Genomic DNA, 22,126 nt, shown 5'->3' on the forward strand with positions numbered 1-22,126 from the left:
CATAGGTTAGCTTTAGCGCCATTAGGATTGCGAACAATTCAGTTTGCAGTGTAGACGCCCAGTTGTTAATTCTTATGCCTAACTCAACAAATTTATTATCGTTTTTAACAAGGGAGGTGGCAACAAGAGCAGATGCAGCCCTGCCAGAAGAGTCCTGTTTAGATCCATCAATGTATATAACTTGTGATAACTTATTACTACCAGCTAGGTGAGAAATTTCTTCTTGAGCAGTTGCTCTAACAAGAGATTTAAGGAAGGGATTACTAGCAATGAGCTTCTTGGGAGGGACTTGCAGGTATGTGATATTAAATGAACATATCTTCCAGGGAGGGGTGAAATGCTCTTGTTGCCTACAGTGATACAGTTCATGCAGGTTATAAAACTTGATGTAATTGCACGTTTTCACAATCCATTTAGATCTGTGTGTATTTACCTCTAGACACTTGGCAAGATTCATTGTGACAGTGTCTGGTACGTTTCTCAACATTCTAATACCGAGTACAGTGTTAATCTCAATAATCCTATCACTGATACTAGAAATACCAAGCTCTTTCCTCATGTTAAGAACTTTTGTAGATCTGAGACAGCCAAGAATAATCCTGAGAGCTTCATTTTGCATTAACTTCAAGGGTCGGAGAGAACTTTCTCTAGCCAATATCAACATGGTAGCAGCATAATCAATTAAGGACCTAACATAGGCTATGTACATCATTCTTACGATTCTCACATTAGCACCATAGTTGGGGTTGTAGCCAGCAACAGCTTTGAGAGCATTTAGCCTAGCTTTGCATTTCTTGTTTAGTTGTGGTATAGTGGATTTGTTAAAGGGTACATCTACACCAAGATATCTGTAAGTTTTAACGTAGCTAATGATTTCACCCTGCAAATAGATGGGTGGGGGATGTCGTTTGCTTGTTAATATCTTTGTTTTAGAGGAAGATATTATGAGGCCTAGTCGATTACAAATTGCTTGAACTTCATTAAGAATGGTACTCATCTTCTTATGCCCTGTTGTATGGATCATGATATCATCAGCATAGCTTATAGCTATATGTTTAGGTGAGGCAGGTAGAGCATTTAGGAGAGCATTAATCAGAATATTAAATAGCATGGGACTAAGAACTCCTCCCTGCGGTGTACATAAAGACATTTCTTTAGAATCACTTCTGAAGCCTTGGTAAAGGACAGAGGATACTCTGTTTGACAGGTATCCTATTATCCAGCAGAGTAAGCTACCACCAATATTCATTTTGGCTAGTTCATGTAGTATAACGGTTCTGTTCGCAATATCAAATGCAGATTTTAGATCAAGGAAAGTGGTAAAACTAGTAGAGGTGTGTGCAGTGAGAAAGGTGGAAATACAGTTCTGCACACTTTTACCTTTCATGAACCCATAGAGGTAGGGGGAAAGTTGGTGTCTGATTCTGTAGTACAGTCTGTTAAGTATCATTCTTTCAAAAGTTTTACAAAGACAACTAGTTAAGGAGATCGGCCTAAATGTATCAGACTGTTGGGGCTTAGGGATGGGCAAAATGAGACTATTGGTCCAGGAAGTAGGAAGAACGCCCTCAATGTAACTGAGATTATACAGTGCCAACAAAGGGTTATCAGGCACGTGCCTTAGAGTTCTGAGAATATCATAGGTTATACCATTCTCTCCAGGAGCAGTTGATCGACCTTTAGTTAATACATTATCTAATTCATACTCGGTAAAGAGGCAATCACTCTCATCAATATTTTGGCTCATGAAATTAATCAGTTTCAACATTTCTTCAGAAGTACTCTCTAAATTTTTTCTAATATGAGATGGAAGGTTTTCATGCCTGGATGTTTTGGACCAGTCATTTACGAGGTCATTTGCTTTGTCAAGAGGAAAGGGATGAGCAACATTGCCAGTCTTTTTCCTGGTTATTTTATTTATACCTTTCCAAGCCAAACTTAAAGGGGTGGACCTATTTAATCCACTAACGAACTGTTCCCATTCCTGTTGCCTAAGTTCTTGCTTTCTATTCCTTGCATTTGTTAGTGCAGGTTGGAACGTTCTGAGCAGGTCTGGGGTTCTACATTCACGGTATGCTTTACCAATCCTCCTAGCTGCATGTGTTAGATTGCGTAGCTCTGGATCATTATAGTATTTACATTGGTTTTTATTGTTATTTATAGTGGAGGGTCTTTGTTTCCTATTCCTGCCCACTTGATCTGTGAGAACACTCTCAATAGTGGTAATTAAATCATCATTAAATTTTTGTGTGCCAATGGGCTCGTAATTCTTATATCATTGATCCAAGTGGTGAATAAAGTTGTCTCTGTGTTCTGGTTTGAGAATAAGTTTCCTCCTTCTGTATTTAGCTCCTTGATTGCTGGAGATGTGATCAAGATTGACAGTTGTTAGTCTTGGGAAGTGATCAGATAGAAGATCATCAACTATGACAGAGTCATGCCACCATATATGTGAGTAGGCTCAGTAGTGCCCACAATTCGAACATTATCATGCTCATTTAGCAATTTCACTAGTTTAGTTCCATTGGTGTTTGTTATAGACCCACCAATATTCTTATGTCTGGCATTAAAATCTCCAAGAATTATGGTAGGTTCACTATTGATGCGATCTGGTAAAGCATCAGGTCGAAGCTGGTTCGCTGGGGCATAGAGATTAAAAATGTTTATGGAAAAATCGCCTGCATGTACTTTGACACCATGATACTGCATGTTAACTCGACTCTGCAAGGAAAGGAGTGAATGTGGCAAGTTCTTTCTGACATACATCACACAACAGTTGGTTGACCTTAGGTTATAAGCTGCATATCCAGGCAAGTTTGGTGGAGGTGCTCCATCTTTCAATCTACATTCCTGCAAACAGATGACATCAATATTCTTTCTGGAAATTTGTTATAATATGAGGAAGGTCAGGCGAATCCAATGCCTTTCCGGAGGATGGCACTTCTGAGTTAGTGCTTTCTTTAACACCTATCACCTTCACGGGTACCATGGTTACATTAGTGTTCTCTGATGGTGCCTGTGGCAAGTCTTGTTTCATCATTCACAGAGTGAACAGGCAAAAGGGGGGGGGGTTGGCCTGTACATTGCAGAGTCACTTGTTTGCACAGAACTGCTTAATGCCTCAAATGACGTAGTGGAAGTTTTAGCAGTAAAGGTCGAGAACCAAAACATAGTCATTGTGGTAGTCTACAAGCCTCAGGATGCAACATCCCAGCAATTCCAGGAACAGCTGTTAAAAATTGACCACTGTCTGGAAAATCTTCCAGCTCCTGCACCCAACATCTTGCTCCTGGGGGATTTCAACTTAAGGCACCTAAAATGGAGGAATATAGCAAATAATATTGTTGCAGTAATAACACCAGGAGGCAGCTCTGATGAAAACTCACACTCACACGAGCTTTTAAATCTCTGCACAAAATTCAATTTAAACCAGCAAATAATAGAGCCTACTAGACTGGAGAATACACTAGACCTCATATTCACTAACAATGATGATCTGATAAGAAATGTCACCATATCAAAAACAATATACTCAGATCACAACATAATTGAGGTTCAGACATGTATGCGAGGAGCCCCAGACCGACAAAATGAGACTAGTCACGAGGGAGCATTCACCAAATTCAACTTCAATAACAAAAACATAAAGTGGGACCAAGTAAACCAAGTCCTAACCGATATAAGCTGGGAAGATATACTAAGCAACACAGACCCAAACTTATGCCTAGAACAGATTAACTCGGTGGCACTCGATGTATGCACAAGGCTTATTCCTCTAAGAAAAAGGAGGAGTAGATGTAAAATAGAAAGAGACAGGCGCTCCCTTTACAGGCGACGGAAAAGAATAACAGAGCGGCTAAAAGAGGTCAATATATCTGAAATGCGCAGGGAGACACTGGTCAGAGAAATAGCAAGCATCGAACTTAAGCTAAAAGAATCCTTTAGGAGTCAGGAATCGCGGGAAGAACTAAAAGCTATAAATGAAATCGAAAGAAACCCAAAGTATTTCTTCTCCTATGCCAAATCAAAATCGAGAACAACGCCCAGTATTGGGCCCCTACTTAAACAAGATGGGTCCTACACAGATGACAGCAAGGAAATGAGTGAGCTACTCAAGTCCCAATATGACTCAGTTTTTAGCAAGCCGCTAACCAGACTGAGAGTCGAAGATCAAAATGAATTTTTTATGAGAGAGCCACAAAATTTGATTAACACAAGCCTATCCGATGTTATCCTGACGCCAAATGACTTCGAACAGGAGATAAATGACATGCCCATGCACTCTGCCCCAGGGCCAGACTCATGGAACTCTGTGTTCATCAAGAACTGCAAGAAGCCCCTATCACGAGCCTTTTCCATCCTATGGAGAGGGAGCATGGACACGGGGGTCGTCCCTCAGTTACTAAAAACAACAGACATAGCCCCACTCCACAAAGGGGGCAGTAAAGCAACAGCAAAGAACTACAGACCGATAGCACTAACATCCCATATCATAAAAATCTTTGAAAGGGTCCTAAGAAGCAAGATCACCACCCATCTAGAAACCCATCAGTTACACAACCCAGGGCAACATGGGTTTAGAACAGGTCGCTCTTGTCTGTCTCAGCTACTGGATCACTACGACAAGGTCCTAAATGCACTAGAAGACAAAAAGAATGCAGATGTAATATATTCAGACTTTGCAAAAGCCTTCGACAAGTGTGACTATGGCGTAATAGCGCACAAAATGCGCGCTAAAGGAATAACAGGAAAAGTCGGTCGATGGATCTATAATTTCCTCACTAACAGAACACAGAGAGTAGTCGTCAACAGAGTAAAGTCCGAGGCAGCTACGGTGAAAAGCTCTGTTCCACAAGGCACAGTACTAGCTCCCATCTTGTTCCTCATCCTCATATCCGACATAGACAAGGATGTCAGCCACAGCACCGTGTCTTCCTTTGCAGATGACACCCGAATCTGCATGACAGTGTCTTCCATTGCAGACACTGCAAGGCTCCAGGCGGACATCAACCAAATCTTTCAGTGGGCTGCAGAAAACAATATGAAGTTCAACGATGAGAAATTTCAATTACTCAGATATGGTAAACATGAGGAAATTAAATCTTCATCAGAGTACAAAACAAATTCTGGCCACGAAATAGAGCGAAACACCAACGTCAAAGACCTGGGAGTGATTATGTCGGAGGATCTCACCTTCAAGGACCATAACATTGTATCAATCGCATCTGCTAGAAAAATGACAGGATGGATAATGAGAACCTTCAAAACTAGGGAGGCCAAGCCCATGATGACACTCTTCAGGTCACTTGTTCTATCTAGGCTGGAATATTGCTGCACTCTAACAGCACCTTTCAAGGCAGGTGAAATTGCCGACCTAGAAAATGTACAGAGAACTTTCACGGCGCGCATAACGGAGATAAAACACCTCAATTACTGGGAGCGCTTGAGGTTTCTAAACCTGTATTCCCTGGAACGCAGGAGGGAGAGATACATGATTATATACACCTGGAAAATCCTAGAGGGACTAGTACCGAACTTGCACACGAAAATCACTCACTACGAAAGCAAAAGACTTGGCAGACGATGCACCATCCCCCCAATGAAAAGCAGGGGTGTCACTAGCACGTTAAGAGACCATACAATAAGTGTCAGGGGCCCGAGACTGTTCAACTGCCTCCCAGCACACATAAGGGGGATTACCAACAGACCCCTGGCAGTCTTCAAGCTGGCACTGGACAAGCACCTAAAGTCAGTTCCTGATCAGCCGGGCTGTGGCTCGTACGTTGGTTTGCGTGCAGCCAGCAGCAACAGCCTGGTTGATCAGGCGCTGATCCACCAGGAGGCCTGGTCACAGACCGGGCCGCGGGGGCGTTGACCCCCGAAACTCTCTCCAGGTAAACTCCAGGTAAACTCCAGGTAGGTCCTGTGCTTCTGACTCATTTCCAATTTCCAGGGGGGTTACCTGTGTGGTGTCCGTCTGACTGTTGTAGTTATGTGTATTGGGAAGAATGAAAAGCTCATCCTCATATTCAGGTGTAGCCATAGGTGTCAGTAGTGGCAGACCAGTAGTTCCACATGTGCTAGCAGGGATGGCTAGCTCCTCCATAGCTGGTGTGTGTGATGGCATTCTGGTATCACCAGAATCCTTTGCAGTGAGGTGGGGTTCTTGCACACTTTGCAGAGGTTTAGTCTCAGATCTGGCTGTGGTAGACTGGATGGCCTAATCCTCAGTTACCATTAAAGGACTGTTATCAGGTTTACATCGAAGGTTGTTTGGGTTCTGACTGCAGTCCCTGTGGGAATCTGTAACCCCAACTTCTTTACAGTTAATACACTTAAAATTTTGGCTGTCAAGGCCTACTGTGCATTCTCTAGTGGAATGTTTCCCAGCACACTTACCACACCAAGAATGTAGTATTCCACAGTCTACTGCAGTTCCCTCCGACCCTTGGAGTTAATGCAAAATGAAGCTCTCAGGATTATTCTTGGCTGTCCCAGATCTACAAAAGTTCTTAACATAAGGAAGGAGCTTGGTATTTCTAGTATCAGTGATAGGATTGTTGAAATTAACACTGTACTCGGTATTAGAATGTTGAGAAACGAACCAGACACTGTCACAGTGAATCTTACCAAGTGTCTAGAGGTAAATACACACAGATCTAAATGGATTGTGAAAACGTGCAATTGCATTAAGTTTTATAACCTGCATGAACTGTATCACTGTAGGCAACAAGAGCATTTCACCCATCCATGGAAGATGTGTTCATTTAATATCACATACCTACAAGTCCCTCCCAAGAAGCTCATTGCTAGTAATCCCTTCCTTAAATCTCTTGTTAGAGCAACTGCTCAAGAAGAAATTTTTCGCCTAGCTGGTAGTAATAAGTTATCACAAGTTATATACACTGATGGATCTAAACAGGAGTCTTCTGGCAGGGCTGCATCTGCTCTTGTTGCCACCTCCCTAGTTAAGAACGATAATAAATTTGTTGAGTTAGGCATAAGAATTAACAACTGGGCGTCTACACTGCAAACTGAATTGTTTGCAATCCTAATGGCGCTAAAGCTAACCTATGACACTGAGCTTGACTCTATCATCATTACTGATTCTATGTCATCATTGAAGGCTCTTGGCTCATATAATGACTCCAACAACATGCTCATTGGGGAAGCCAGGTATAGATACTCAAAAATTAGGGACAAAGGAATTAATGTACAATTGCTATGGATCCCATCACACATTGGATTACTCCTTCATGATAAAGTTGATATGTTAGCCAAGAAGAGTATCCAGAAGGAGAACGTAGAATATAACTTTGGTATAACTGTGTCTAGCATTAGGAATAATATTAGGAGAGAAGTAAATAATGAAGATGATTGTTATAGGAATGCAGTTAGAAGCCTGAGTAGATCTATAACCCACTATGATAACATGAACGTAGATAAGTATGTTTATGGAGCAACTTGCAATGTGAACAGACTGACTGATGTTGTAGTGGCCAGGCTTAGGCTTGGTTACAAGTACTTCTGGCAGTTTGGGAGACACACAAATGATGATCAAACTAAATGTAAATTATGTGATCAGGCATATGGTCACTCTCTTGAACACTATGTGCTTAATTGTCCACTTATTGAGGAATACAGAGACAGACAGTATAATAACCTATGTGACATGTCAAGATATCTTATTAATGAAAATAAGATACCAGATATACTAAGCAAATTTCCTAAATTTGCTTGTAACAGATAAGTGAACTATAGATATGTAGATATAAATCCATATGTATTCCTGTTAACCCTTTGGGGCATAGTTCCTAGGCCTTTTGTGTATCCACATGCTCTCGCGCTACCGTCCACAGGATGGATATGGGGTGCACAATAAACTAGCCACTTCGGTGGCAAAATCTAATCTGCAACATGGCCATAGTGCTGGCATTTGTAACACCTACGTTTAGGGGGCAGGTACACTTCGATGTTTAGGAAACGTAAGCCATGCACCCAGATATTTCGGGGGAGGGGCACAGGACCTACCCAACTGGCAATAATTTGGGATTTTCCTTTAAGTCTTTTAGGCTTGATGATATGCTCACTGAGAGTCAGATGGGATGGGTCCATGTAGAGAGGGTATCCTAAGATTATGATACTGACCCATTTTTTAAAGTGGTGAGTGTCTGATGGAGGTCGGAGCAGCTTAATACCCCCATAAGGTGTACTAAGTAGATCATTGATCAGTTCTTCATTATGTTCTACAAACATAAAGTTGTGTGTGTTTTTCCTAAATTGGATCCTTGAGTTAGGATGCTTCTGTACAGCTTTCATTAGCCATGCACACTTAGCAGGCAGCAGGGTGTTGTCAGGGAAGTTCAGCTTAACACATTGTTCCTTTGAAGAAAGACTTCTTGCAGCCTCTGTGCACCAAGGACGTTTAGTTTCACATTGTGTACGAGTCAAGTGAGTCTGACTACGTCGATGCTCTAGCCCTTTCTCACTTTTTCTCTTTGGTTTACTTTTAAAGGTCTGGAAGCTATCATCATTTCCATCACCTGCTGAAATAGGTTCCTCTATGACAGTTGCCATGTTTGCCAGTGATGATATCTCGTGTAAGACTCACAACACAAGAATTCCTCGCTTACCTTTCCCTTGTAACTTATGCAAGAGTAAATATTTACTATAAAGTCAGAAGTCTAAAATAGATCATAAGACACAAGTGTTCAAGTTCAATGAACACTTCCAATTATACTTAACCCAGATTACTACTACCTAATACGATACACACCTTACTAAAAATACATTCAGAAACTTCTTGTATGTGTGTTAATAATATGGTACATACAATGATATAATGGATGGTACAGGCGAGGTCTTACACCTTATCGCAAATTACAAAGATGAAAAGAGAGAGAGAGAGAGAGAGAGAGAGAGAGAGAGAGAGAGAGAGAGAGAGAGAGAGAGAGAGAGAGAGAGATTATTATTATTATTATAATCAAGGGGGAAGCGCTAAACCCGGAGGATTATACAGCGCCTGGGGGGGGGGGATGTGGAAGGCATTCAGGCTTAATTCGGGGAACTGGAGCACAGATCCAATTCCCTAAATCAAGAGCCCCTCACCAACATCAAGGAACCTTCCTTGAGGGGGAGAGAGAGAGAGAGAGACAAAGTAGGTAATATTGAGCATAAAATTAGAATTCTGACATATATCACATTAAACAAGAGGTTCAAATTCAATGATAACTTCCACTTGAGTCAGTTCAGGCTACTGCCACCTAATGTACCTCACTGAAATAATAATATAGCGGACATCACAATGAATGCTGAAGACAACCTCTTACCCCAACCATAGATTAAAAAAAAAAAAAAAGAAAGAAAGAAAGAAAAAAAAACGGTAACTAGGTAATGTTACAATGACAATGAGATAAATCACTCTGGTCGAGTTCCTTGGTCCATCCTGGGTAACTCACACGTTACTATATATGTTATGTATGTATGCAAGCGTAAGTGTGCAGCTGTAGATAGATAACCAGTACCTAAACAATCTTACACACGCGTTACTATGTATGACAAGTGTTACCAAGTGTACACTTTATCACTTAGAATACACTTGTGTTGATGTAAATATAGGTGAGAGTGGTACAACGCTGGTCGTAATAAACACACTCTCAACTTCTCAAGGTCACACACTAGGCCCAGCTTCTGGAGAGGTACCAGCGTTTTAGTTTAATATGTTTATTATGTGTCAGTGCGAGTCTGCAGTCATTAACTTGGTGTATCAGAAGTTAAACACTACAATCCAGTTGATCAAATAGTCTAAAACAATTTACACAATGTATAACTAGAAGTATAACAATTGCAAATTGTTACTATTACAATTTTAACTAGGCGCTAGACCCACTAGATGAGATGGCAAGGAACATAGATGTTAACAGGCTGGCTCTTGCTTAACACAGTTTAAAGGTAACCGAATTACTCAAGAGAGAAAGTATTCATGAAACTGAACATTATGCAGGAGTAAGCTTGTTCACAGTAAAAATGCAAAGCATAAGTTACACACTCACACCACAGATGAACACTGCAATTTGAAATATTACTGGGCCCTCCGTGTGTGAAGCGGGAGCTTTAGCCACCAGGCCACCGGGCCACAGGAAAGTGAGCCATGGTTGACAGGGCCGTGAGCCATGGTGGACAGGACCGTGAGTCATGGCGGACAGGACCGTGAGCCATGGTGGACAGGACTGTGAGCCATGGTGGACAGGACCGTGAGCCGTGGTAGGCAGGGCCGTAAGCCATGGTGAGCAGGGCTGTGAGCCATGGTTGACAGGACCGTGAGCCATGGTGGACAGGACCGTGAGCTATGGTGGACAGGCAGGTGGTGGACAGGTAGCTATAGCTCTCGCTGCACCAGTAACTCATAGTTGTGACCGGGTGTGGACGTGTGAATTGCTCATTACTCTATAATTTGTTCATGATTGTAGCCATGTATAAACATAAGTAACCTTACTTACAGGCTTCATTACCTTTGTAACTTGTGAGTTCATTACCTTTGTACCTAGTTCAGCTATCAAAACTTTGGAGTCCAGTCCCTGGACCCATTATTGTACCTCTGTAATCTTTTGACTACCGCCCACAGGATGGGTATGGGGTGCATAATAAACATATTAGACTAAACTTCACACAAGGAGGGCCCATTTGACCATAAACAGAAATATTAATCTCAATCTTAAAATAATGAATCCTGTGATACTCCAATACTGAAACTATGTACTGTGCCAAAACAAAAGCATTCACATTGCTAAACTCACAAACTAGTATTTAGTCACTTAGACATAATACCAACTTACCTCATAATTTGTAATATTTTAAAATTAAGAATTAAACTAAGTCTGCCCGAAATACCTAGCCATGCTAGGTGTTCTAGTGGTACACTCTGTAATCATTATTTTACTACCTGTAAACCACACAATGACCAAATTCTGTAAACTCAGCATTGTAATCCTTATATAGAATAAACTTTGAATTTGAATTTGAATTTGAAGTTCGATTCCCAGCGGGGTGGAAACATTTCGACGTGTTTCCTTACACCTGTTGTCATGTTCACCAAACAGCAAATAGGTACCTGGGTGTTAGTCGACTGGCGTGGGTCGCATCCTGGGGGACGAGATTGAGGACCCCAATGGAAATAGGTTAGACAGTCCTGGATGACGCACTAACTTTCTTGGGTTATCCTGGGTGGCTAGCCCTCCAGGGTTAAAAGTCCAAAGAAAATCTTATCTTATCTTACCGCAATAGAAATAAAGGACCCCAATGGAAATAAGTCACTCTCTCTGACTTTTTTGGGTTATCCTAGGTACTTTACAAATATGCTGCTATGTATGATAATCTATGTAACTGTATTTGTGTATGCCTGAGTAAACTTACTTGCGCGTGCTGTGGTTACCCCCGTTTTAACCCCAACATCAAATAATGCCAGCTGATCATTCGCTGCCTGACCTCGGTGGAGTGCGGTTGTGCACGGCACCCCTCTGCTGTTTTCAGGCGAGCTACCTCAGTTCGTCACAACCATTGAGAAGTGAGGACGTGAGCTGCTCATTTACCAACATGGCGCTGCGTTGAGTCGACCCGTGGGGCTGTCACTGGAGCCACGATGGACTTGTTACTACCGGCGATTATCCGTGATACCTACGGTATCGCTAATGAAGAGATATGTGGTGTAGCACTTAATGGGACGACACGGATCTTCGTTAAAATGACGTCAGCAAATGTTTATGAAGCGGTGGTAGATAAGTATCAAGAGACCATTATAGCCGTCAATTCAGCTGTATCAGTACGTCTACATGATGTATCACGACACTACACATGGGTTAAAATAAGAAATGTGCCTTTTGAGGCGAATGAATTTGTTATAAAAGATGAACTACGTAATTATGGTACGGTTCATATGGCCTCTGCAGGTCGGTGGGCCGCTGGACCTTATGCTGGAAGTTTGGAGGGAACATATTCAGTCAAAATGACCTTACGCCATCCCATACCGTCCTATATTATGTTGCAAGCATTTCGAACTCAAGTATATGTAACATATGCGGGGCAACGTCGTACGTGTCGGCTGTGTGGATCGTATGACCACATAGCGGCACAGTGTGGTAAGCGTCGTGGGAATCTCCAAATATCGCAACAGCAACAACCGGAAGAGGTCGAGGAAGTGGAGGGACGAGAACAGTCTTATGCTCACCCGTCTCGACAACGGACATCTTGGAGTGAAGAGGTAGAAAAAGCGCAGGAGAATGCTTTGGAGGATGCAAAACAGCGAGAAGAATCACCATCACTGGATATAAATAAAGTATTTGAAGAGACTCTGCCCACTATGGGGGACGAGGATGTAGCGGCGTCTTTAGTGAAGGCACTGGATGTATTGTTAGACGAGTCGATCGTCAACCGTGTGGAGGAACCAGGTGCAAATTTGGGATCGGTTGAGCATCACGGTGAGGCGACGGATGAAAGCATTGAGTCTGGGGTGTCGCATGGTATGATGGTAAATATAGCAGAAGTGGAGGTGCATCATGATAGTACTAAAGAAATCCCAATGCAGGTGGAGGGTAGGACGCGAAAGCGAACTGCGACCCCACCAGACTCAGACGACGTGCTTACTCCTGCCCAAAGGCCAGGGAAAAAGTCTTGGGCGGATGTACAAAGGAAAGGGAACAGTGAATCCACGAAAAAAGAGTTTATCAAGGTGATTCCCAAAAAAGGGGAGAGGGATAGAGGTGTAAAATGTATAAGTGAAAAGTCTATACCTAGAACCAAAGGAAAATCCCATTAATTTGACTTTAAGGTTTTGACAATAAATATTAACGGTTTGAGATCGGAGCGGAAGCGAAAGTGGTTTAATGAATTTTTGGTGCGTCTAGATGTGGATGTGGTATTTATCCAAGAACACAATTACAGAATTGGATATGAGTTAGAATTCGATGGTTACGATGTGTATATGGAATATGCGACGAGGTTAAAAGGAGGCGTCGCCATTCTGGTAAAGGAAAATAGCCCGTTTGTAGTACGCCATAGTGAAAGGGGGGAGGGGAGAGTGATTAGGGTGGATGGTTTATGGGGTAGAGTACATATAAGTTTTGTAGGTGTATATGGGCCGGCTGAGGGAGATGTACGACTTAAAACTCATTTTGTACAAGATGTATTAGTATATCATCTACGTAGTTTACCAAATGTAGCGATAATAGGGGGAGACTGGAATTGTGTAATACGACGAAAAGATGTGGAGCCTCGAGGAGCGGGTTGTTGCTTGGGGTTCCTGGGAGATTTATTGACGAGTGTGGGTTTAATGGATGTGTGTGGGGGGGGGGTGGCAATGTGGAGCATACTTTCATTAGACGAGATTATGCGGCGAGATTAGATAGAATGTACGTGTCTAGTGCGGTTACAGTGCGGAGAGTGAGTGTGATAAATGTGGTTTTTTCGGATCATAGAGGAGTTGTAATGGATGTAGATATTGAGGGTGTGCCTAGAAGGGGTCCGTCATTTTGGAAATTAAATGTAAAGTTATTGAAGAGAGAGGAAAGTCGTTTGTCTTTTGGGCATATGTGGGAACGCCTTGTGGTTGAAGCACCTGGAGATGTGGCTTTGGTTAATTGGTGGGAAATGATAGCCAAAAAGCGAATTAAGGAATTTTATATTAGTCAGGGAGTGAGATATAATCAGTTACAGTATGGTTTCCAACGATATTTAGAGGGGCAGTTGCGCGACTGCTATGTACAAGCGAATGCTAATTATCCTGTTACAGAAATTGAACGAATTAAGGAGCAACTACGAAATTTACAAAACGAAAGGTTTGATGGGGAAAGGCTTAAGGGTGGAATCGAAGAGGTTTTGTGGGGAGATCGGCCGTCGGCGTGTGTGTTGAGGAATCAACACAGACGTCGCAAAGCAATGGAGTTAATGGGGTTGAATGTCCAGGTAGGTATGCAGGGGTATAGAGTGAATCAGGTGTTGACGACGACGGAGGGTATGAGTGGGTATATTGATGCTTGGGTTAAATTGAAAACGCAAAGTGTTGGAATAAGTGAAATTGCATTGCAGTCAATCGGTAGGTTTGTGCGTTGTGAGCTGGAGGAGCATGATCGTTTGATGTTGGGAGGGCCGATAACGGAGTGTGAGACTTGGGAGGCTTTATCTGGGGCGCAATTGGGTAAGGCGCCAGGAATAGATGGGTTGCCCAGCGACTTTTATATTCAAAATTGGAACGTTTTAAAGGGGTTTTTGGTACGTTTATTCAATATCATGAAGCGGGATGGGGTTTTAGGGGAACAACAAAGGTTGGCTGTGGTCGTCCTAGTTCCTAAAGGCGAGCCATTAACGGTTAAAGATTATCGTGCAATCTCGTTATTATGTGGGGACTATAAAATTTTTGGAAGGATCTTGGCCAACAGAATAAAAAAAGTCCTGGGCAAAGTGATTGACAAAGGACAATATGGGGTGCCGGGCAGGTCTATGTATGAAGGTCACGGTATGATTAGAAGTTTTATTGAAGAAAGAGTAAGATTGGGAGGGGGGGGGGGTATTGGCTATAGATTGGGAGGCGGCATATGATAGTGTGGAACGGGAGACGTTATGGAAGATAATGAGATGGCAGGGGTTTGGGGCAGAAATTATATCATGGGCCAAATTAATGTATAAAGAGGCATCTTTGCGTGTGCAGGTGAATGGGAGGTTGGGAGATCGGATTCAGATGGGAAGGGGTTTGCGTCAAGGTTGTCCCCTTTCACAAATTTTTTTTGCTTGTTTTCAAGATCCCTTTTATAGAGGGATAAGGGTTTTATTGGAAGCAATTGGGTTGGGTAATGTAAGGGGTGGGGGAGCGGGCATTGTTGGATATGTCGACGACACGACGATTTTGGTGAGAGACAACATGGATTTGATTCGGGTAGAAAAGTTAGTGAAAGTTTTTGAAAAGGCTACTGGCATGACGATCAACATGGGGAAAACAAAGTATATGAATCTTGGAAAAGGGTCGCGTGAGGAAGGAATGGTAGCTGAAAGGTGGGAAAGGGTGGACCAAATAAAGATATGTGGGATCGTTTATGTAAATGATATCAAGTCAGCACAACAAATAAATTCCGTGCGTATCGTTGATAGTGTTCTGAAGCGTCTTAGTGGGTTAAGAGCTGCTAATTTAAGTTTGCAACAAAGGGTGATAACAACGAATGTGCCATTATATAGTAAACTATGGCATGTTACGGTAATATTTCCGATACTTCGTTGTGAATTAAAAAGGTTACAAAAAAGTGTTTTTAGATTCATTTGGGGAACAGGGAGCGAATGGTTAAGTAGAGCGGTTGTCACACTCCCCGTTGGCCGTGGAGGGCTGGGTCTTATAGATGTCGAAAAGAGGATAATAAGTATGTATTTAAAACATAGTTATAAGCGGGAGGGGGGGGGGGGGCGAAAGAAGACGGTCTTCATAGGATACATCAGGATATGCGACGGTGGTGGGGGGGTCGGGAGTTCATGATAGGTGAGGCAATGTTACGGGTCTTCATAAACGTGAGGGATCACTCACAAATTAAATTGAGAAATCTTGATAGGGCAGATGGTAAGGCTCTGGTAGCGGCGGTAGAAGGAGTTTATCCGATGTATGATTGGCATAATATTTGGGGGCGTTTAAATAAATTGCGTTTAAAACCTAAAGTCAGAGAAGTTATGTATAGATTTTTACATGGAATCTTGCCGTCAGGAATGGTTTTATTCTATAAGAGAATACGAGAGGATGGGGAATGCAAGGATTGTGGAGGATTGGCGACTATTTATCATACGGTATATTTTTGCGATTGTATTGAACTTATAAGGGTTTGGATGGGTAAGGTTTTAAGGTTAGTGGGGGGAGGGGGTTTTCAGGTTTTGAGGGTTTTAAGTTTAGATATAACTGGGGTGAATAAAAGGGTTGAGAATGCGATTGGGTATATGATTACGGATTATATATACATGATGTGGGCTATGAGGGAGGCGGACGTGCGTGCAAGAATTAATGCATTGGCAGCAACTTTTTATAGGACACAGTGTAGGAATAAAGGGGTGTATGGAGGGAGATGGGAGAGAGATTTTAGTGAGGGTTATCGAAATTTCACATTAAGGGATTTATGGGATTTGCAAAATGGGTAAGGGGATACGACGGGCTATTTTCCTAGACGTGGGTGTGAGCATGGAGAGCTGTTTATATGGATGTATAATTGAGTTTTGATATCTAGAGGCAATAGGGTTATTACCCCGAGGGTTTCAGCAACTACACAGTTATCATTTAGAAATGTGTAGCACTACGATTGCATATTTTTATCATGTATAAATCATTTCAAGGACTTTATGATGAAAATTTTCAATGAGACTCAAATATGTTATAGGTGTCTTTACTGTTTTGATTCAATTGTAAGTGGTAAAAAGTGTTTCCTAGCATAAGCAATTGGTTTATTTTATGTTATATTTTATGCTGTGTTACAGTGTGCTTTTCAGTAATATTATATTACATGTAACTAGTTGCATTATTTTTCTTTGTTTTGCTGAGATGTAAAATATCACATCGTAGTTTTGTTTTGTTATATTGGATGTATTTATAGTGACTTTTAGTATTATCCCGTTTCCTTCTTTGAATACTAAATACCTATGTATGTTAAGATCTCGTGATAATCGCCAATATTAATGTTTTGAGTATCGTGGTGCTCTGTTAAGCACCTGAGATCTTAGAATTAGTCTTGCATACGTGTGTTGACAGGCAGAAACCTCACCTAGTATGTGCCTGATGTAGTCTCATGTAGTGTAACGTGTGTGCTTGTGTGTGTCATTGTGCGTGTTTGTTTGTTTTGTTTATCTCTGTTTTATTGTACAATATTCATAATTTCCAGTGTTTGATGTTTGGTAATATGTAACCTTGTTAGAGATGTTCTTTAACAAATAAAACAATACCACTGTAATGTATAGTGTTGTGTGTGAGTGTATTACCACTGTAATATACGGTGTTTGTGTGTGAGAGTGTATATTCACTGTAATATACGGTGTGTTGTGTGTGAGTGTAATACCAATGTAATATACGGTGTGGTGTGTGTGAGTGTGTATTACCACTGTACTGTATGTTGTCGTTATTAGGTCTCGGGTTAAGTGCGATTCTAGTGCAGTAATCTGTTGTCGTGTATCTTTTTAATATATTTCTGTCATTTGTATCGCACTGTTTTAAATAAAATATAAAAAAAAATGCCAGCTGGGACTTCAGCGCCAGTGTTGGTGGAGTGGAGATGTGCTTACTCAGGGAGTAAGACACCTGGTTCTGTTTGTGTTTAGGCCTGGGGTTCACTTACTGTAAATTGGGAATTTCATGTTTCCATTTCTCTTTCCTGGGAAAGTTTGTTTCCTTTCTCATTCCCACCGAGATATGGGCATAGATGTCCAGTGGCTCGGTTGGTAATGTACCCGTCTCACACACTGAGTGTCCGTGGTTCAATCCCCTGGCATAGATGGAAACGCTGGGCATGTTTCCTTACACCTGCTGTCCCTGTTCACCTAGCAGTAATTAGGTACCTGGATGTTATTCAGTTGTTGTGGGTCGCATCCCGGGAGAGAAGTTTGAAACCCCCCAGTGAAAATAAGATAGACAGTCCTCGATGACGCAATGACTTTATTGACTTATCCTGGGTGGCTAGCCCTCCCACGGGTTAAAAATCCGAACAAATCTTAACTTATTTTTTCCCCGGATTTCTGGAAGGGAGGGCTTAATAAGTTAGTTTAATATGTTTATTATGCACCCCATACCCATCCTGTGGGCGGTAGTCAAAAGATTACAGAGGTACATAATGGGTCCAGGGACTGGGCCTCAAAGTTTTGATGGCTGAGCAAGTTACAGAAGTAATGAATTCACAATTTACAAAGGTAATGAACTCACAATTTACAAAGGTAATGAACTCACAATTTACAAAGGTAATGAACTCACAATTTACAAAGGCGGACATCAACCAAATCTTTCAGTGGGCTGCAGAAAACAATATGAAGTTCAACGATGAGAAATTTCAATTACTCAGATATGGTAAACATGAGGAAATTAAATCTTCATCAGAGTACAAAACAAATTCTGGCCACGAAATAGAGCGAAACACCAACGTCAAAGACCTGGGAGTGATTATGTCGGAGGATCTCACCTTCAAGGACCATAACATTGTATCAATCGCATCTGCTAGAAAAATGACAGGATGGATAATGAGAACCTTCAAAACTAGGGAGGCCAAGCCCATGATGACACTCTTCAGGTCACTTGTTCTATCTAGGCTGGAATATTGCTGCACTCTAACAGCACCTTTCAAGGCAGGTGAAATTGCCGACCTAGAAAATGTACAGAGAACTTTCACGGCGCGCATAACGGAGATAAAACACCTCAATTACTGGGAGCGCTTGAGGTTTCTAAACCTGTATTCCCTGGAACGCAGGAGGGAGAGATACATGATTATATACACCTGGAAAATCCTAGAGGGACTAGTACCGAACTTGCACACGAAAATCACTCACTACGAAAGCAAAAGACTTGGCAGACGATGCACCATCCCCCCAATGAAAAGCAGGGGTGTCACTAGCACGTTAAGAGACCATACAATAAGTGTCAGGGGCCCGAGACTGTTCAACTGCCTCCCAGCACACATAAGGGGGATTACCAACAGACCCCTGGCAGTCTTCAAGCTGGCACTGGACAAGCACCTAAAGTCAGTTCCTGATCAGCCGGGCTGTGGCTCGTACGTTGGTTTGCGTGCAGCCAGCAGCAACAGCCTGGTTGATCAGGCGCTGATCCACCAGGAGGCCTGGTCACAGACCGGGCCGCGGGGGCGTTGACCCCCGAAACTCTCTCCAGGTAAACTCCAGGTAATGAACTCACAATTTACAAAGGTAATGAACTCCAGGTAGGTCTAGTCACAATCATGACAAGTTACAAAGGTATTAACAGATTATAGAGGTACACAATGGGTCCAGGGACTGGGCCCCAAAGTTTTGATGGCTGAACTAGGTACAAGGTAATGAACTCACAAGTTACAAAGGTAATGAATACTGTAAGAATGGTTACTTACGTTTATGTAAAGTAAAAGGACACAAGTGCAACTAATGTGACATTTATTGTGGCAACGTTTCGCTCTCCAGGAGCTTTATCAAGCCATTACAAACAATACATGGACACAGAGGGTATATAAAGGCTCAGAGTGAGGTGCAATACTTGTGAGGTACCATTTCGATGTTCAATAGTGGTAGAGGTAGTAGTAGTAGTAGTGGTAGTGACAAAAGTAATACAGTATGGTAGAGCAATTAATTCGTACATGAGTAAAAGGATATAAAAGTTATTACTTGGGTAACATAAAAATAGGTTGGACAAATATAGACTGGAAAGAGGCAGCTTGTTTCAGTGTACACTCTCTGTAATGTGCTTTGTGTAGTATAACAGGAGAGACTATGTGATGGCAGGGTTTACTGTTTTCAGGAGGATTCTTGCTAAGACTTCGGAGATGGTGAAGCTGCCGTTGTTTTGTTTAATTGTATTCGAAACAGCGATCAGTGCTGATTCGAGGCACTTGCGTCTGCGGAAATTAGTTTCTTTGATCACTAATTGTGCGTCTCTGAATTTCATGAGATGATTGGTGGAATTTCGGTGTTGTACACAGGCGTTGTTCAAGTTATCGTTCCTACATGCGCCTCAATGAACACATTTACGCATGTAGGAACGATAACTTGAACAACGCCTGTGTACAACACCGAAATTCCACCAATCATCTCATGAAATTCAGAGACGCACAATTAGTGATCAAAGAAACTAATTTCCGCAGACGCAAGTGCCTCGAATCAGCACTGATCGCTGTTTCGAATACAATTAAACAAAACAACGGCAGCTTCACCATCTCCGAAGTCTTAGCAAGAATCCTCCTGAAAACAGTAAACCCTGCCATCACATAGTCTCTCCTGTTATACTACACAAAGCACATTAGAGAGTGTACACTGAAACAAGCTGCCTCTTTCCAGTCTATATTTGTCCAACCTATTTTTATGTTACCCAAGTAATAGCTTTTATATCCTTTTACTCATGTACAAATTAATTGCGCTACCATATTGTATTACTTTTGTCACTACCACTACTACTACTACTACTACCTCTACCACTATTGAACATCGAAATGGTACCTCACAAGTATTGCACCTCACTCTGAGCCTTTATATACCCTCTGTTTCCATGTATTGTTTGTAATGGCTTGATAAAGCTCCTGGAGAGCGAAACGTTGCCACAATAAATGTCACATTAGTTGCACTTGTGTCTTTTTACTTTTTTACTTTACATATTGTCGGTAATTCTACCAACTTTATTACTTACGTTTATACATGGCTACAATCATGAACAAATTTTAGAGTAATGAGCAATTCACACTTCCTCACCCGGTCACAACTGCAGTGAGTTATTGGTGCTTAATAAAGCGTCAACTTTGGTGACCTTGAATAACCCCAACAATACCAACGTCAGCTATTCCTCCTGCTGTCCGTCGCCTTATAAACCACAGGAAGAGAGAAGTGGAAGGAACAACTGTTCTTCCTCACGTCCTTCAGTGTACTTCTTCATTCCTACAAGGATTCCCCTCAAGGAAGATTCCTTGACGTTAGTGAGGGGTTCTTGATCTAGGGAATTGGATCCGTGCTCCAGTTTCCCGAATTAAGCCTGAGTACCTTCCACATCCCACCACCACAGGCGCTGCATGATCCTACGGTTTTAGCGTTCCCACTTGATTATAATAATAATCCTATAAGGATACTGTGATAATGGTGTTTTACTGCCAACGTCACTGCTATGAAAAGAAGGTTCGTGTGAAAAGGTTTTACACACATGTTACTAAACTTATATGTAAGTAGAAGCTCTTGAGACTGATCTTGTGTCTTCATGCTGACGCTGCAAATATTAAAAAATGTCAAAATGCAAAATATTTAACAAGCTTCTGTTTCACAGTTATATAAGAACATGAAAGTTAAGACACACGTGCAACATCTGGGTATCTATTGTAGACGTTTTGCCATCGAGTGGCTTAATCAATACAGATTCTAGGACAAAACTTGAAGACAGTAGAACTGTATACAAAACATGAGTTAATCAGTCCCTCATCTTTTGTATATAGTTTTACTGTCTTCAAGTTATGTACTAGAAACTGTATTGATAAAGCCACTCGATGGCTAAACATCTACAATAGATACTCAGATGTTGCACATTTTTACCTGGAGAGAGTTTCAGGGATCAACGCCCCCACAGCCCGGTCTGTGACAAGGCCTCATGGTGCATCAGTGCCTGATCAATCAGGCTGTTACTGCTGGCTGCACGCAATCCAACGTATGAGCCACAGCCCAGCTGGCCAGGTACTAACTTTAGGTGCTTGTTCAGTGCCAGCTTGAAGACTGCCAGGGGTCTATTGGTAATCCCCCTTATGTATGCTGGGAGGCAGTTGAACATTTTTGGGCCCCTGGCACATATTGTGTTGTCTCTTAACGTGCTTGTGACACCCATGCTTTTCACTGGCGGAATGTTGCATCGTCTGCCGAGTCTTGTGCTTTCGTAGTGAGTGATTTTCATGTGCAAGTTTGGTACTAGTCCCTCTAGGATTTTCCAGGTGTATATAATCATGTATCTCTCCTACCTGCGTTCCAGAGAGTACGGGTTGAGGAACTTCAAGCGCTCCCAGTAATTGAGGTGTTTTATCGCAGTTATGTGTGCTGTGAAGGCTCTCTGTACATTTTCTAGGTCAGCAATTTCACCTGCCTTGAAAGGTGCTGGTAGTGTGCAGCAATATTCCAGCCTAGATAGAACAAGAGACCTGAAGAGTGTCATCATGGGCTTGGCATCCCTAGTTTTGAAGGTTCTCATTATCCATCCTGTCATTTTTCTAGCAGATGTGATTGATGCAATGTTATGGTCCTTGAAGGTGAGATCCTCCGACATGATCACTCCCAGGTCTTTGACATTGGTTTTTCGCTCTATTGTGTGGTTGGAATTTGTTTTATACTCTGATGAAGTTTTAATTTCCTCAAGTTTACCATATCAGAGTAATTGAAATTTCTCATCGTTGAACTTCATATTGTTTTC

General features: G+C 41.9%; 1 protein-coding gene across 4 annotated transcripts in view; it reads left to right on the forward strand.

Annotated features, from left to right (window-relative positions):
* Positions 1-20,490: 20,490 nt before the first annotated feature.
* LOC128689777 (alanyl-tRNA editing protein Aarsd1-B) overlaps positions 20,491-22,126 on the forward strand; it is a 53,094-nt gene continuing 51,458 nt past the window's right edge. Inside the window, exons 1-2 of one of the 4 annotated variants that reach the window (XM_070087457.1) lie at positions 20,491-20,856; positions 21,281-21,402. In XM_070087457.1, coding sequence (XP_069943558.1) covers positions 21,379-21,402 — 24 coding nt within the window. In that variant the 5' untranslated portion in view covers positions 20,491-20,856; positions 21,281-21,378. The remainder of the gene's footprint in view (positions 20,857-21,280; positions 21,403-22,126) is intronic. The other 3 variants (XM_070087459.1, XM_070087460.1, XM_070087456.1) reach the window with 3 other exon arrangements.

Source organism: Cherax quadricarinatus, chromosome 22 (genome assembly GCF_038502225.1).
Source record: "Cherax quadricarinatus isolate ZL_2023a chromosome 22, ASM3850222v1, whole genome shotgun sequence".
NCBI lineage: Eukaryota > Metazoa > Arthropoda > Malacostraca > Decapoda > Parastacidae > Cherax > Cherax quadricarinatus.